This window comes from Oncorhynchus clarkii, chromosome 1 (genome assembly GCF_045791955.1).
Source record: "Oncorhynchus clarkii lewisi isolate Uvic-CL-2024 chromosome 1, UVic_Ocla_1.0, whole genome shotgun sequence".
In the NCBI taxonomy this organism is placed as follows: domain Eukaryota; kingdom Metazoa; phylum Chordata; class Actinopteri; order Salmoniformes; family Salmonidae; genus Oncorhynchus; species Oncorhynchus clarkii.
Genome location: NC_092147.1, coordinates 68562033 through 68575497, shown reverse-complemented (window position 1 = coordinate 68575497; position 13465 = coordinate 68562033). Strand labels below are relative to the sequence as shown.

General features: G+C 41.4%; 1 protein-coding gene across 2 annotated transcripts in view; it reads right to left on the bottom strand.

The window, feature by feature from the left end:
- Positions 1-12637, bottom strand: part of LOC139411315 (neurotrypsin-like) — a 29280-nt gene extending 16643 nt beyond the window's left edge. The window contains exons 1-3 of one of the 2 annotated variants that reach the window (XM_071157529.1): positions 12170-12637; positions 6414-6456; positions 637-879 (exon numbers count right to left, since the gene is read on the bottom strand). In XM_071157529.1, coding sequence (XP_071013630.1) covers positions 637-879; positions 6414-6456; positions 12170-12247 — 364 coding nt within the window. In that variant the 5' untranslated portion in view covers positions 12248-12637. The remainder of the gene's footprint in view (positions 1-636; positions 880-6413; positions 6457-12169) is intronic. The other variant, XM_071157519.1, reaches the window with a different exon arrangement.
- Between the last annotated feature and the right edge of the window lie 828 nt (positions 12638-13465).

Here is a 13465-nt window from a genome sequence, read left to right as displayed (position 1 = left end):
CTTACATATTTCAACCTGGCAGGCACACACATGGGCACACACACGTTCACACACATACACGTTAACTGATAACTGTTTGGAAGAGAAAGCTTGGGAGAGCTAGACAGAGACAGACTGATAATGACAGCGAATGCAGATGTAGCTAAACAGATTTCAAAACGGGGGTATTGCCTCTGGCACTACATACAAGCAAGGTTCTGACCGGCCAGTAAAAACGGTTGTCTAAAGGACAGGCAGGGACACACTCCCATTGGGGGGCGGGAGTCACAGAGAGAACAATATCAGCTGCCTGATGGAGAGGTGGAAAACACAGTGGGAGGAGCTTACTGATAGACTGGAAGACAGACAGGATATATTGGGGCGTAGACAGATTGAGAAACAAAAACCATACAGGCAAGAAACACAGATAGACAGACATAGACAGACAGGCACATAGGTTGCTAAGACAGATAGAGACATAGATCTCCTGCCAGAGCAATATGATCACCCCAAAAACACTGCAAAAAATACAAAGATACCTAGTGATTACTTTTTGGTCACTTTGGAATTCATACACCACTATACATCATCTGGTTCCAGGTAGTTACCCAGCAGTATTGATTCTCTTGAAGTAAGTATTAGTCGGTAAATCCTCACCCTGGTGGCAGTCGCAGTAGGCCCAGCCGATGGCTCCAGAGCTCTGGCGGAAGAAGCACCAGGGGTTGGATTCACGGTCTGGGTTGCGGCAGTAGCTGTGGTCGCCTAGCCCCCGGCTCGGGTACTGCAGGACGTAGTCTGGGAACTCTGTCCACTTTAAGCAGGGCGAACCAGAGTCAGTCTGAGACACGGAGCCATTGTAGTAACCCAGCTCAGTGAAGCCCTCTGAACAGGACAGAGGAGCTAGGGAGACAGAGTCACATTCAGATACAATACTATGGGTTTATCAATGGATGAGCTTCTTAGTTAACACAGTATAGCAATAATTATTTTTGTGAGACGAAGTGGGGGGGTAAAGATGAGTTTTAAAATTAAGTCACAATAAGCCATGCAAGGTTTAAAAATATGTCCTCTCCTTTGTCTCTCTCTTTTGTTTCCGATCCTCAGAAGTATAGAAGTGAGTCACCTGACTGGTCAGACTGACAGCCCGGTGCTGCAGTGCAGGGGCCAGAGTATTTGTGTAGGTCTGCTTTGCTGAGTCACAGAGTGTGGCGGGCTACCTTCAGACAACCTGAAAACCTGAGCCCTTACTACAACCCATCTGTGTCTGTGTATGCTTGTGTGTCTGTATCGCTTAGGAATTGTCCTTGAAATGCACCCTAGGCATAAATGTCTTAAAATTATATTAAACATTCAAATCCTTCATGATTATTTTCTCAATGCTGTTGAAAGGATAGTTTGATCAGAGCATAGACACTGTATACCCCTTTGGAGTGGATGACAATTCCTCAAGAGGGGTGGATGCTTGTCTTGAGAATCCAGTGCACTAGCCATGAGTTCCTACAGAGCTTACTGGGAAACTGAAACTCACTGCAATGCAATCCTCTGAATATTCAGGCCTTTTTAATTCCAGAATCATTCCACTGGGTCTACAAGTGCTGCAGCTCTACCCTCCAATTGCCTTTGTGAAGACGTCACCTGGGATTGTGATGGGAAACCTGAGCTCAGGGGCTCAGTTTTACAAACTAATCTATACAGGTTAAAGAGCCTCTGGGACCACCAATAAAGCTGACCCATCACATTAAATAGGGGTGGGACATTAAACACAAGCATACATTAATCTGGTCCACAGATTGAGTTTTAAAGAGGGGAGGGTCTGTGGTTTAATGACAACCAGAGCCTGGGTGAGCCCTGGACATGGTCCATAAACCCATGTATTTCCAATGGATCAACATCTGGTAATACATCATGCAAAAAAATGGAGACAATTTATTGAATAAATCAGTTAAAGCAAATCCAGAAAAATATATATCTCTAATTTAATTTTGAGTTCCTTTCCACGGCTCTGAGCACGGCGTGTTTAATCCCAGTGCTAGGAACTCGTTTTGTCATTTTAGTTTTCTGTTTGAGTTCCTTTCCACGGCTCTGAGCACCGCGTGTTTAATCCCAGTGCTAGGCACTCGTTTTGTCATTTTAGATTTCTGTTTGAACGCCATCCTTAACCCTAAATTGAACCACTCAGAATGAATGCCTAAACATAAGTAATAATCTGTAGATGGCACCACACTCCATAATTAAAAGGGAAACACACTCCATAATCTCTGTTGCCTGCAGTTATGGCAAATGTCTCCATTTGCCTTGGTTGTTACGTTGACTAATTATCAGTCCCTTTTCAAGTGGCTATGTATGGGCGGAACTGCCTAATAATCCATCTTTAGTAGCAGCTAATATTCACCTTTAGGTCCATGCTTCCTGTGATATGTAACTGATATGGCAGTACCTCAGGCCATGGTGTGCGCGTACTGTAAATGATATGAAGGAGAGTCGCGCTAACATCCCTCTGGAGCCAGGTGTTAAACCCTGAGGAGAGTGGAGGGAAGTGGATATGGGCACTGGGGTCCAGCCAGGGAAGGAAGACACCCTCATCACGTACCTAAACTCCTCCTCTTGAACTCTCTAAACCAGTGGATTAGTGGCCGCAAGTCCTTTCAGTTGTCGTTGGGTAAACATTCACACCTGTGAGCGATCGCTCGCAAATCTACATCCACCCAGTGTGTGGTCTAACCCCTGTCTGTGTTTGTTTGAGTGACTGCCGGTTTGCGTTCGCACAGGCTTAGTGACTTAGTTAAGACCAACCAACTCCCGCTGCTGTGTAGTGAAATCTACAACCGAAAGCCAGCAGAATATGCTGGTTTTGGTGTTAGCAGTTCATACTACAATGAAAGACCTAGTTAAACTGCAGCTGGCCAGGAACAGACCGGCATGTCTTGCTCTTCATTGTAATCAGAGGGCTGATATAAATGCTATGCATGCCAGTCTCTCTTGGCTAAGAGTTGATGAGAGACTGACTGCATCACTTCTTATTTTTATTAGAAACATTAATGTGTTGGAAATCTCAAATTGTTTGCATAGTCAATTTACACACAGCTCTGACACACACACTTACCCCACCAGACATGCCACCAGGGGTCTTTTCACAGTCCCCAAATCCAGAACAAATTCAAGAAAGCACACAATATTATATAGAGCCATTATTGCCCGGAACTCCGTTCCATCTCATATTGCTCAAATTAACAGCAAATCTGGTTTAAAAAAACAAGACAAAGCAACACCTCACGGCACAAAGCCTCTCCTCTATTTGACCTAGATAGTTTGTGTGTATGTATTGATATGTAGACTACATGTGCCTTTTTAAATTGATGTAGTTCTGTCCTTGAGATGTTCTTGTCTATTAATGTCCTGTATTATGCCATGTTTTGTGTGGACCCCAGGAAGAGTAGCTGCTGCTTTCGCAAAAGCTAATGGGGATCCTAATAAAATACCAAATACCAGCAGTGAGAGACAAGACTGGAGAGGGTATCCACAGATTGATGCCTGAGAGAGAAGACATCTTGAAAGAGGAATACTGTGCTCAATTCCAGATTGACCTCTTGCCCCAAATCCTGGTCACTTTATGTAGATCTGAAAGGATTGGCTAGGTACAGATGTAGGATCTTAATTTCATAACCATGTTGCAGAAGAACATTCCTGCATGCAGGAAACAGAACATTTAAAACGTGTACTGTATTCGAGGTTTAAAAAGTCTGCTGAAGTTTGTAATTTCAGACTTGATTTTCCCTTACGAAAAGTGTATCAACCCCTATAAAAAAATATCCATCAATTATAATCCACATTTCCTGTTGCTGCAGGATTATTTTCCTGCTGTAGAAAACTGTCTCAAATTAAGATCCGACATCTGTATGAGAAATACGATAATAATAACTTTGCTCTTTGATAGACTAGATAGATAAACCAGATAGAATAGCTTTGAATGTGCATTTTTCTTACACCTATCCAATCCTTTCAGATGTCAGCAGTGCCTAAGGGTTGGAGTCTGTCTTTGTCAAGATGGATCACAGAGGTCGATTGAGAGATTTGTTGGGGTCAATGAGTGCTGGAAGAGTCAAGTTTCAAGTTTTTTTTAATGCCACATGCACAAGTACAGTGAAATGTATTAACCCCAACAATGCAGTAATTAATAACAAAGTAATACAAAAAAATAACAAGGTAGAACAAAAACACTATATAAGAACACAATAAAGTAAGTAAGCATAATATATACAGGGTCAGTTCAGGTACCATACCTACAATGTGCAAAGACACTGGATTGATAGAGGTAGATATGTACAGTACAGGGGTTAGGTGACTAGGCTTCAATATATAAGATTAACAGAGTAGCAGCAACATATATGATGATTGTATGTGAGTGGGTGTTGTGTAGAGCTGTCCTCTTACACAGCCTAATATAGAGGTCATGGGTGGCAGGGAGCTTGACCCCAGTGATGTACTGGGCTGTACTGGGCTGTCCGCACCTGTCTCAAGCGCAGTTTGTCTTCTAAGCCCTCAACTATGCTGTCAACATCATGGCAGGTACCATTGAATAATACCAAGTGTGATTGACAGTTATTTGTCCCAATTCCCAGTCTAAATGACTCCCCAGAAAGCAAAGCCAAAACGTCTTATCCTCTCAGAGGGTGTGCTTTTCTTTCCTCTTCAACTAAACTGTGTTCTCATTTTCCAATTTGTATCTGCCATTCCCTAAGGCATTGAATATTTTAGAAAGTATATATGGTTTTGAGACACTGAGATGTGTGAGATGTTTTTATGTACTAAGCTGATCCTAAATCCTTCTGAGTCACCACTATCTGTGATGGTGTTTCTTCTCAGCACGTCTCAATCTCACAATGATTCCACCTCATCCAGCTTCCCTGCCTGGCATATTGAGAGGAGATACATATTTGATAGAGTTCACACAGTGAGAGGGTGCCAGACACAGAAAGGTTATTAGGAAAGGTTACCGGAACACACTGATCCTTAAACACACACACACGCGCCACACAAACAGACACACGCTGCAGACACAAACACAAACACACAAAACCCCAAAAACAAATGAAAAGATCACCAGCACGTGAAAGCAGACGTGCTGTATCGAATGTGTATGTGTATGGATAACCTCAGTTCCCATGCAGAGGAGGAACTGAGTGAGTATATGAATGCATGCATTGAGAGCAAGAAACTGAGTATGCATGTGGGTGTCATAAAAATGTTCCACTGTCCATCCTAGATTTAATAAGCTCTAAAGTCTCTTAGCATAGCTCACATTCTATCCCTGATGGGTGTCTATAGTTGAGCCACAAATGGAGACAACCATCTATAAGACCCAGACTGGAACTCCCGTTGAGACCCCATAACATAACAGTAACTTCAGCGAAGACAAGAACCAGACATACAGTGTCTGGTTGATGGAAAGTGGGAGTCTTTATCAGAGATGATGTCAGGGCTCTAAAAGCAGGGCCTTGTTTAAATCAGGGCCACTCGCATTTCCATAAGTGAAAGCCTGAACATGAGGCAATCTGGTAGGAATCTCATTCTGTCTGAGCATGAACTAGGAGTCTAAGGCGTGGGATGGGTAAAGGGGGGGTTGGTAGGGTTGGATAAGATATTAGCATCGCGCCCGAGGCATCCAAAGGACTGGACCTGCCTGGGCATGGAGGGTGTGGTGATGGTTCAAAGACTAATTGGTATATGAGATGAAATGTTGTATCTATCATCCCAACTCTTTCATCTAATAACCATCCATTTCCATGTACATGCTAAAATTCATATCACATTACAAGCTGAACGAGAGATCAAGTGTTCCCTTCATCTACTCAGCAATACTGAGCACTGTGTGATTTTGCCTATTTCTTAGCTGCAGGGATCCAGCTTGGATGAATCCCTAACCGTCAAAAAGGAGAACTCTTTTTTTTATTCTAGGAAAAAGCAGCTTGCATTTTCAAAGCTGTTTGGTGCTAATACCAAAGCTGGTTATGTGTCTTTTGATTGTGGATAATACGTTTTTGAAATGAGGTTAAAGAGAGCGAGAGCAAGAGATGTTGAACGTTGCCTAACTATCGTCCCATCCTTCAGGGGCCCAATCAGAATCACCATCTGATTATGAGCAGTGCTGGTGACAAAGGACTCGCTAATAATGGCTTTAGCAGAGGAAGGGGGCATTTTTGATAGAGGGCTTTTTCAAACTTTTAATCTGAATTCGTGACATTTCTTGAAACAACACACCGCCATCTCACATCCACACCCCACATCATCCCACTAAGTATTGTACATTTAAGCGATTCATTTAATGCTGCTTAGTCGTTTATCCATGTCCTTAGATGATTTGGAAGAATCACAATGATGGATGGATGAAATCAAGACCTATTAGAAATAAGAGGAACAGGAAAAGCCGTGTCTACCTGCACTCTGCAGAGTATTTAGGTAGGTGTCTTGAGAGATGACCTGCAAAAAACAAGACAACAGAAAATGAAGCTTCAGGCCTATGCCACTTAGCAAGTTTCCCACATTAGGTTATGGATGCTTGATCATAAGTAGCCCCTTATGTCCTATAAGTAGTATTGTTTGTAGCTTTCATACCCAACAACTTATTATCTCTCTCTCACTGTTGTATTATATTGTATTATAGCCTACTTGTAGTCATATGGTGTTACTCTATCATGCTATTCTGTGGATCAGTGAAAATCATTTTAATATTGTGTTAACCATGTTTATCTCTCTTCTCTTCTGCTATATTTTCAATGACTTCGTCACCACTGAGGCTGGGAACAGGAGGCATAGTTTAGAATGTCTATGCAGAACGCAATAAAATGATTGCGGGTTAAGTTAAGGGGTGCTACTTTAAGGCACCATTATCACAACCGAGGCCACTGAAATCAATACTGTCACGCATGGGAAACAGCACGCGGTGACGCAATGTCTGGGACTAGGTCTACTTTCGGTATAGCATAGTCTGCACATTAGTCAGTTGAACTCTAATAATTGCATCTGTCAATCTAATGGAGACGGGGGCAGCTGGGGTAATGCCTGAAGCAAAACGTGCCTCTTGCAGACATCTAAAGCACAAATTTATAATGAGACACAGCTCACCAGAAAAAAAAGAGCTTTGAGCAATATTCTTTGGGGAAAGGGACAAGGGGGCTGTATGTAGTTCCCTAGCCTATTGGGTAACACTTTATAATAATATTAATAAGAATGAATAAACTATTTAGAAATAGTAGCCTATACACATATATATGTATTTCATCATTTCTAAACATCTATAAACATGCATACAGTTCATAAGCATTTATAACCTATAATAATTTGTAAAGCATTTATAGTATGTAATATTCATGAGGCTTATTCATTTAAGACTTGTCCATAAAGAGCAAGCAATTACTAGTCTACAATTGTCGTATTTTACTCCATTGTTTGTGCTTTTGTTATCACTTGATGTATAGCTTGTAACCATACCTTACAAAAATGTAACGTTGCTCTCAAGGAATGTCATTGGCTACGCACATCAATTGCTATTTGCAAGTGAGTATGAAGATATCATTGGATGCATTTGCTCCATTGTTTAAACTTTTATTGGTGGCTTACTCTTGCACACCTCAGACTGTAAAACGCACGAGATAACTCACCAGTGTGTTGTGAGCAGCATTAGCGTGGAATCGGCGGGTTCGGCTTCAAATTAAAGTCACCCATTGAAACTGATGCAAACTGATACAAATAGCGTAATCATGCAACAATTGGACAAGATAATGCTAAACAAGGTAGGAATGTTTAAAAATATATACAGTGCCTTGCGAAAGTATTCGGCCCCCTTGAACTTTGCGACCTTTTGCCACATTCCAGGCTTCAAACATAAAGATATAAAACTGTATTTTTTTGTGAAGAATCAACAACAAGTGGGACACAATCATGAAGTGGAACGACATTTATTGGATATTTCAAACTTTTTTAACAAATCAAAAACTGAAAAATTGGGCGTGCATAATTATTCAGCCCCTTTACTTTCAGTGCAGCAAACTCTCTCTAGAAGTTCAGTGAGGATCTCTGAATGATCCAATGTTGACCTAAATGACTAATGATGATAAATACAATCCACCTGTGTGTAATCAAGTCTCCGTATAAATGCACCTACACTGTGATAGTCTCAGAGGTCCGTTAAAAGCGCAGAGAGCATCATGAAGAACAAGGAACACACCAGGCAGGTCCGAGATACTGTTGTGAACAAGTTTAAAGCCGGATTTGGATACAAAAAGATTTCCCAAGCTTTAAACATCCCAAGGAGCACTGTGCAAGCGATAATATTGAAATGGAAGGAGTATCAGACCACTGCAAATCTACCAAGACCTGGCCGTCCCTCTAAACTTTCAGCTCATACAAGGAGAAGACTGATCAGAGATGCAGCCAAGAGGCCCATGATCACTCTGGATGAACTGCAGAGATCTACAGCTGAGGTGGGAGACTCTGTCCATAGGACAACAATCAGTCGTATATTGCACAAATCTGGCCTTTATGGAAGAGTGGCAAGAAGAAAGCCATTTCTTAAAGATATCCATAAAAAGTGTCGTTTAAAGTTTGCCACAAGCCACCTGGGAGACACACCAAACATGTGGAAGAAGGTGCTCTGGTCAGATGAAACCAAAATTGAACTTTTTGGCAACAATGCAAAACGTTATGTGCTGAACACACCATCCCCACTGTCAAACATGGTGGTGGCAGCATCATGGTTTGGGCCTGCTTTTCTTCAGCAGGGACAGGGAAGATGGTTAAAATTGATGGGAAGATGGATGGAGCCAAATACAGGACCATTCTGGAAGAAAACCTGATGGAGTCTGCAAAAGACCTGAGACTGGGACGGAGATTTGTCTTCCAACAAGACAATGATCCAAAACATAAAGCAAAATCTACAATGGAATGGTTCAAAAATAAACATATCCAGGTGTTAGTCAAAGTCCAGACCTGAATCCAATCGAGAATCTGTGGAAAGAATTGAAAACTGCTGTTCACAAATGCTCTCCATCCAACCTCACTGAGCTCGAGCTGTTTTGCAAGGAGGAATGGGAAAAAATGTCAGTCTCTCGATGTGCAAAACTGATAGAGACATACCCCAAGCGACTTACAGCTGTAATCGCAGCAAAAGGTGGCACTACAAAGTATTAACTTAGGGGGGCTGAATAATTTTGCACGCCCAATTTTTCAGTTTTTGATTTGTTAAAAAAGTTTGAAATATCCAATAAATGTCGTTCCACTTCATGATTGTGTCCCACTTGTTGTTGATTCTTCACAAGAAAATACAGTTTTATATCTTTATGTTTGAAGCCTGAAATGTGGCAAAAGGTCGCAAAGTTCAAGGGGGCCGAATACTTTCGCAAGGCACTCACTGTATGTTGTAATCGCACTGTGGTTGTATTTGAATTCAGAATTGCATTGGGGGCATACCTACAGTGCATTCGGAAAATATTCAGATCCCTTTACTTTTTCCACATTTGTTACATTACAGCCTTATTCTTAAATGGATTCAATAAAAAATGTTCCTCATCAATCTACACACAATACCCCAGAATGGCTTTGGTCAGGGAGGTGACCAAAAACCCAATGGTCACTGACAGAGCTCCAGAGTTCCTCTGTGGAGATGGGAGAACTTTCCTGAAGGACAACCATCCCTGCAGCACTGGATCAATCAGGCCTTTATGGTAGATTGGCCAGACGGAAGCCACTCCTCAGTAAAAGGCACATGACAGCCCGATTGGAGTTTGCCAAAAGGCATCTACAGGACTCTCAGACCATGAGAAACAAGATTCTCTAGTCTAATGAAAACAAGAATGATCTCTTTGGCATGAATGCCAAGCATCACGTCTGGAGGAAACCTGGGAGCATCACTACAGTAAAGCATGGTGGTTGCAGCGTCATGCTGTGGGGATGTTTTTCAGCGGCAGAGAGACTAGTCAGGATTGAGGGAAAGATGAACGGAGCAAAGTACAGAGAGATCCTTGATGAAAACCTGCTCCAGAGCACTTAGGACCTCAGACTGGGGCGAAGGTTCACCTTCCAACAGGACAACGACCCTAAACACACAGTCAAGACAGCGCAGGAGTAGCTTCGGGATAAGTCTCTGAACGTCCTTGAGTGGCCTAGCCAGAGACCGACTTGAACCTGATCGAACATCTCTGGAGAGACCTGAAAATAGCTATTCAGCGACGCTCCCCATCCCACATGACAGAGCTTAAGAGGATCTGCAGAGAAGAATGGGAGAAACTCCCTAAATACAGTTGTGCTACGCTTGTAGGGTCATACCCAAGAAGACTCGGGGCTGTAATCACTGACAAAGGTGCATCAACAAAGTACTGAGTTAAGGGTCTGAAAACTTGTGTAAATGTGATATTTCATTTATTTATACATTTGCACAATTTTATTAAAAACAGTTTTTGCTTTGTCATTATGGGGCATTATGTGTAGATTGATGAGAGGAAAAAAACAATTAATCAATTTTGGAAACAGGCTGGAATGTAACAAAATTTGGAAAAAGTCAAGTGGTCTGAATAAATTCCGAATGCACTGCTATATGCACTGTACAGCCTAACCTATGGATTGTGCACCCATGAAATGGGGTATCAGCCAACTCAGTGTTGATCACGCTAATGGAGATCACTCCCTACTGACGTATGACTTGTGCAAGGGATGGCGCGGTTTGACAAAAGGATCTCTCACTATCAAATCTAATCGCCTGCAGATGACAAAAAAAATGGGGTCCTATTCAACGAAATGTACAGGCTATCGTTTTCTTTATTAATTGATAGGCGCGATAACTTTGCGCATATAGGACACACAGTCAGCCTTCATAAATAGACTGAATGTTAACCATTTATTTATATATACAGTACCAGTCAAAAGTTTGGACACACCTACACATTCAAGGGTTTTTCTTTATTTGAACTATTGTCTACATTGTATAATAATAGTGAAGACATCAAAACTATTAAATAACACATATGGAATCATGTACTAATCAAAAAACTGTTAAACAAATTAAAATACTCTTCCGTTCAAAAGTTTGGTCACTTTGAAATGTCCTTGTTTTTTACATCAAATTGGTCAGAATTATAGTGTAGACTGAGCAAGAGGACAAGTACATTAGAGTGTCTAGTTTGAGAAACAGATGCCTCACATGTCCTCAACTGGCAGCTTCATTCAATAGTACCCGCAAAACACCAGTCTCAACGTCAAGGAGAGTGATGGTGCTGCATCAGATGACCTGGCCTCCACAATCACCCGACCTCAAGCCAATTGAGATGGTTGGGATGAGTTGGATGGCAGAGTGAAGGAAAAAAGGGAAACAAGTGCTCAGTATATGTGGGATATCCTTCAAGACTATTGGAAAAGCATTCCTCATGAAGCTGTCATCAAAGCAACGGGTGCCTACTTTGAATAATCTCAAATATAAAATATATTTTGAATTGTTTAACACTTTTTTGGTTACTACATGATTCCATATGTGTTATTTCATAGGTTTGATGTCTTCACTATTATTCTACACTGTAGAAAATAGTAAAAAAATAAAGAAAAACCCTTAAATTAGTAGGTGTGTCCAAACGTTTGACGATTACTGTATATATATTTATACTAGGGTTGGCCTATACAGCCTTATGTTAAAAACAAGCCAAGTTCAATTGCTGAGAATAATGGTCTGTCCAAAGTAGTTCCTTCAACGGGCAATGAAACAAACGGATAAGGGTAGGTAGGCTATTGCTGGCGCTCAAGTTTTCTTGGGATCTAATACCTTAGTGAAAATAAAATGTAGCCTACAGGGCACGATACAATCATTGGAATGAAAATAAAAGCTTAATAATGATGCATTGCAGCAGTAGGTCTAATAGGATATTCAGGTGAAAATTCAGGTGAATATGTTTAACCTCGGAATTCGGGTTTACTGGCACACAGGAAATTGCCACGCACAGCATCGATATTGCCATTTGCGTAGTGTAAATTGGCCACGCATAACCAATAAACTACGCGAAGTCTATTGTCTACACATTTTAATGACTGTAAATCGTAAGGAATTTGGTTAGGTTATCTATGGGTCACCTGTGTTTACCTTTCTGTTGTAAATGAATAGCCGTTCGCAAACAGAAACGCAGTGATAATGAAAGAAAAAGCCGGCACATACCTCTCCAGAAACTGAGATCAGACAACACCATGCAATTGACAGAGAGAAGAGTCCCTTTAAAGCTTCCTGGTCCGTCATCCTTTGGTCTGTGTCATTACCCGCGCCTTGAGCAGATTTCACCCATATCCAACGCAAAAAGTCAGCCACCAAGTGCAAGCGACACTGACCAGGATAAAGAGAGCCCGATACGGACCGTCCAAAGTTAGGCGAGGCACGGGACAATGAGCCGATGGGGTTGTTTTTTCTGTGTCTGGAAAAAGATACAAAAATAATCGAAACTCCTATGTGACATTACACACCCTGTGGTACCAGCTGTGCTTCAAGCATAGACTATAGCTTAAACGACGATCCCCTTCGTGAGGAAGTGTCACTGAAAGCAGACACCGGTGAGAGAAACACACTCTCTCGCCTTCAGTGCGATGCACATATGCCAAGTCGAGAATAAACACACACAGCAAGCTCAACACTGTCTAGTTGCATTTCACTGGCGTAATGGGGCGCCGCTGTGCGCAGAGGTAAATTAGTGAAGGGTTTTAGGTTTTATAAAGGAATATGCGGTTGAGCTGAGTAGGCCCCTAACTGCATATTGCTGTGGGATTTTGAAGCCAAAATATGCCGGAATTTAATGACAAATGTTAAAACAACTAAATTATCAATTAAATGCATATTGCCTTCCAGTAATGAGACCTACACTACACATATTCTCTAACATAAACCACTGTTGCATCCTCATTTAGGCAAGGTTTTGGTAGGTTAGTGCAATCCGGGTTTCTTGGGAAGCACATACCTTAACCTCTAACCTGTAGCACCATTTTTTAAAGGCCAGAAACGCATATAATAGTAATTTAGAGCACCCCAAGAAAACATTCCAAATTACAAACTCATAAATCAATTGTCATAATATTGTAATGTTGTTCAAAAAATGTGTTTGAGGTTTTCTCCAAATCAGCTCTAACTTCGGAAACAATCCGATTTCCTGACTACCCTGCAGTCAGTGTAACACTGTGAATGAAAAACGTAAAAAGTGGGATACATTTGTGAGGTGGGCGAATTGGGATTGACTATTTCTATTTTTGACAACTTTTACTTCACTACATCTCTAAAGAAAATGATGTACTTTTTACTCCATACATTTTCCCTGACACCCAAAAGTACTCATTACATTTTGAATGCTTAGCAGGACAGGAAAATGGTCTAATTTACATACTTATGAAGAGAACATCCCAGGTCATCCCTACTGCCTCTGATCTGGCGGACTCACTTTGACTAAACACATACTTCCTTTGTAAATTATGT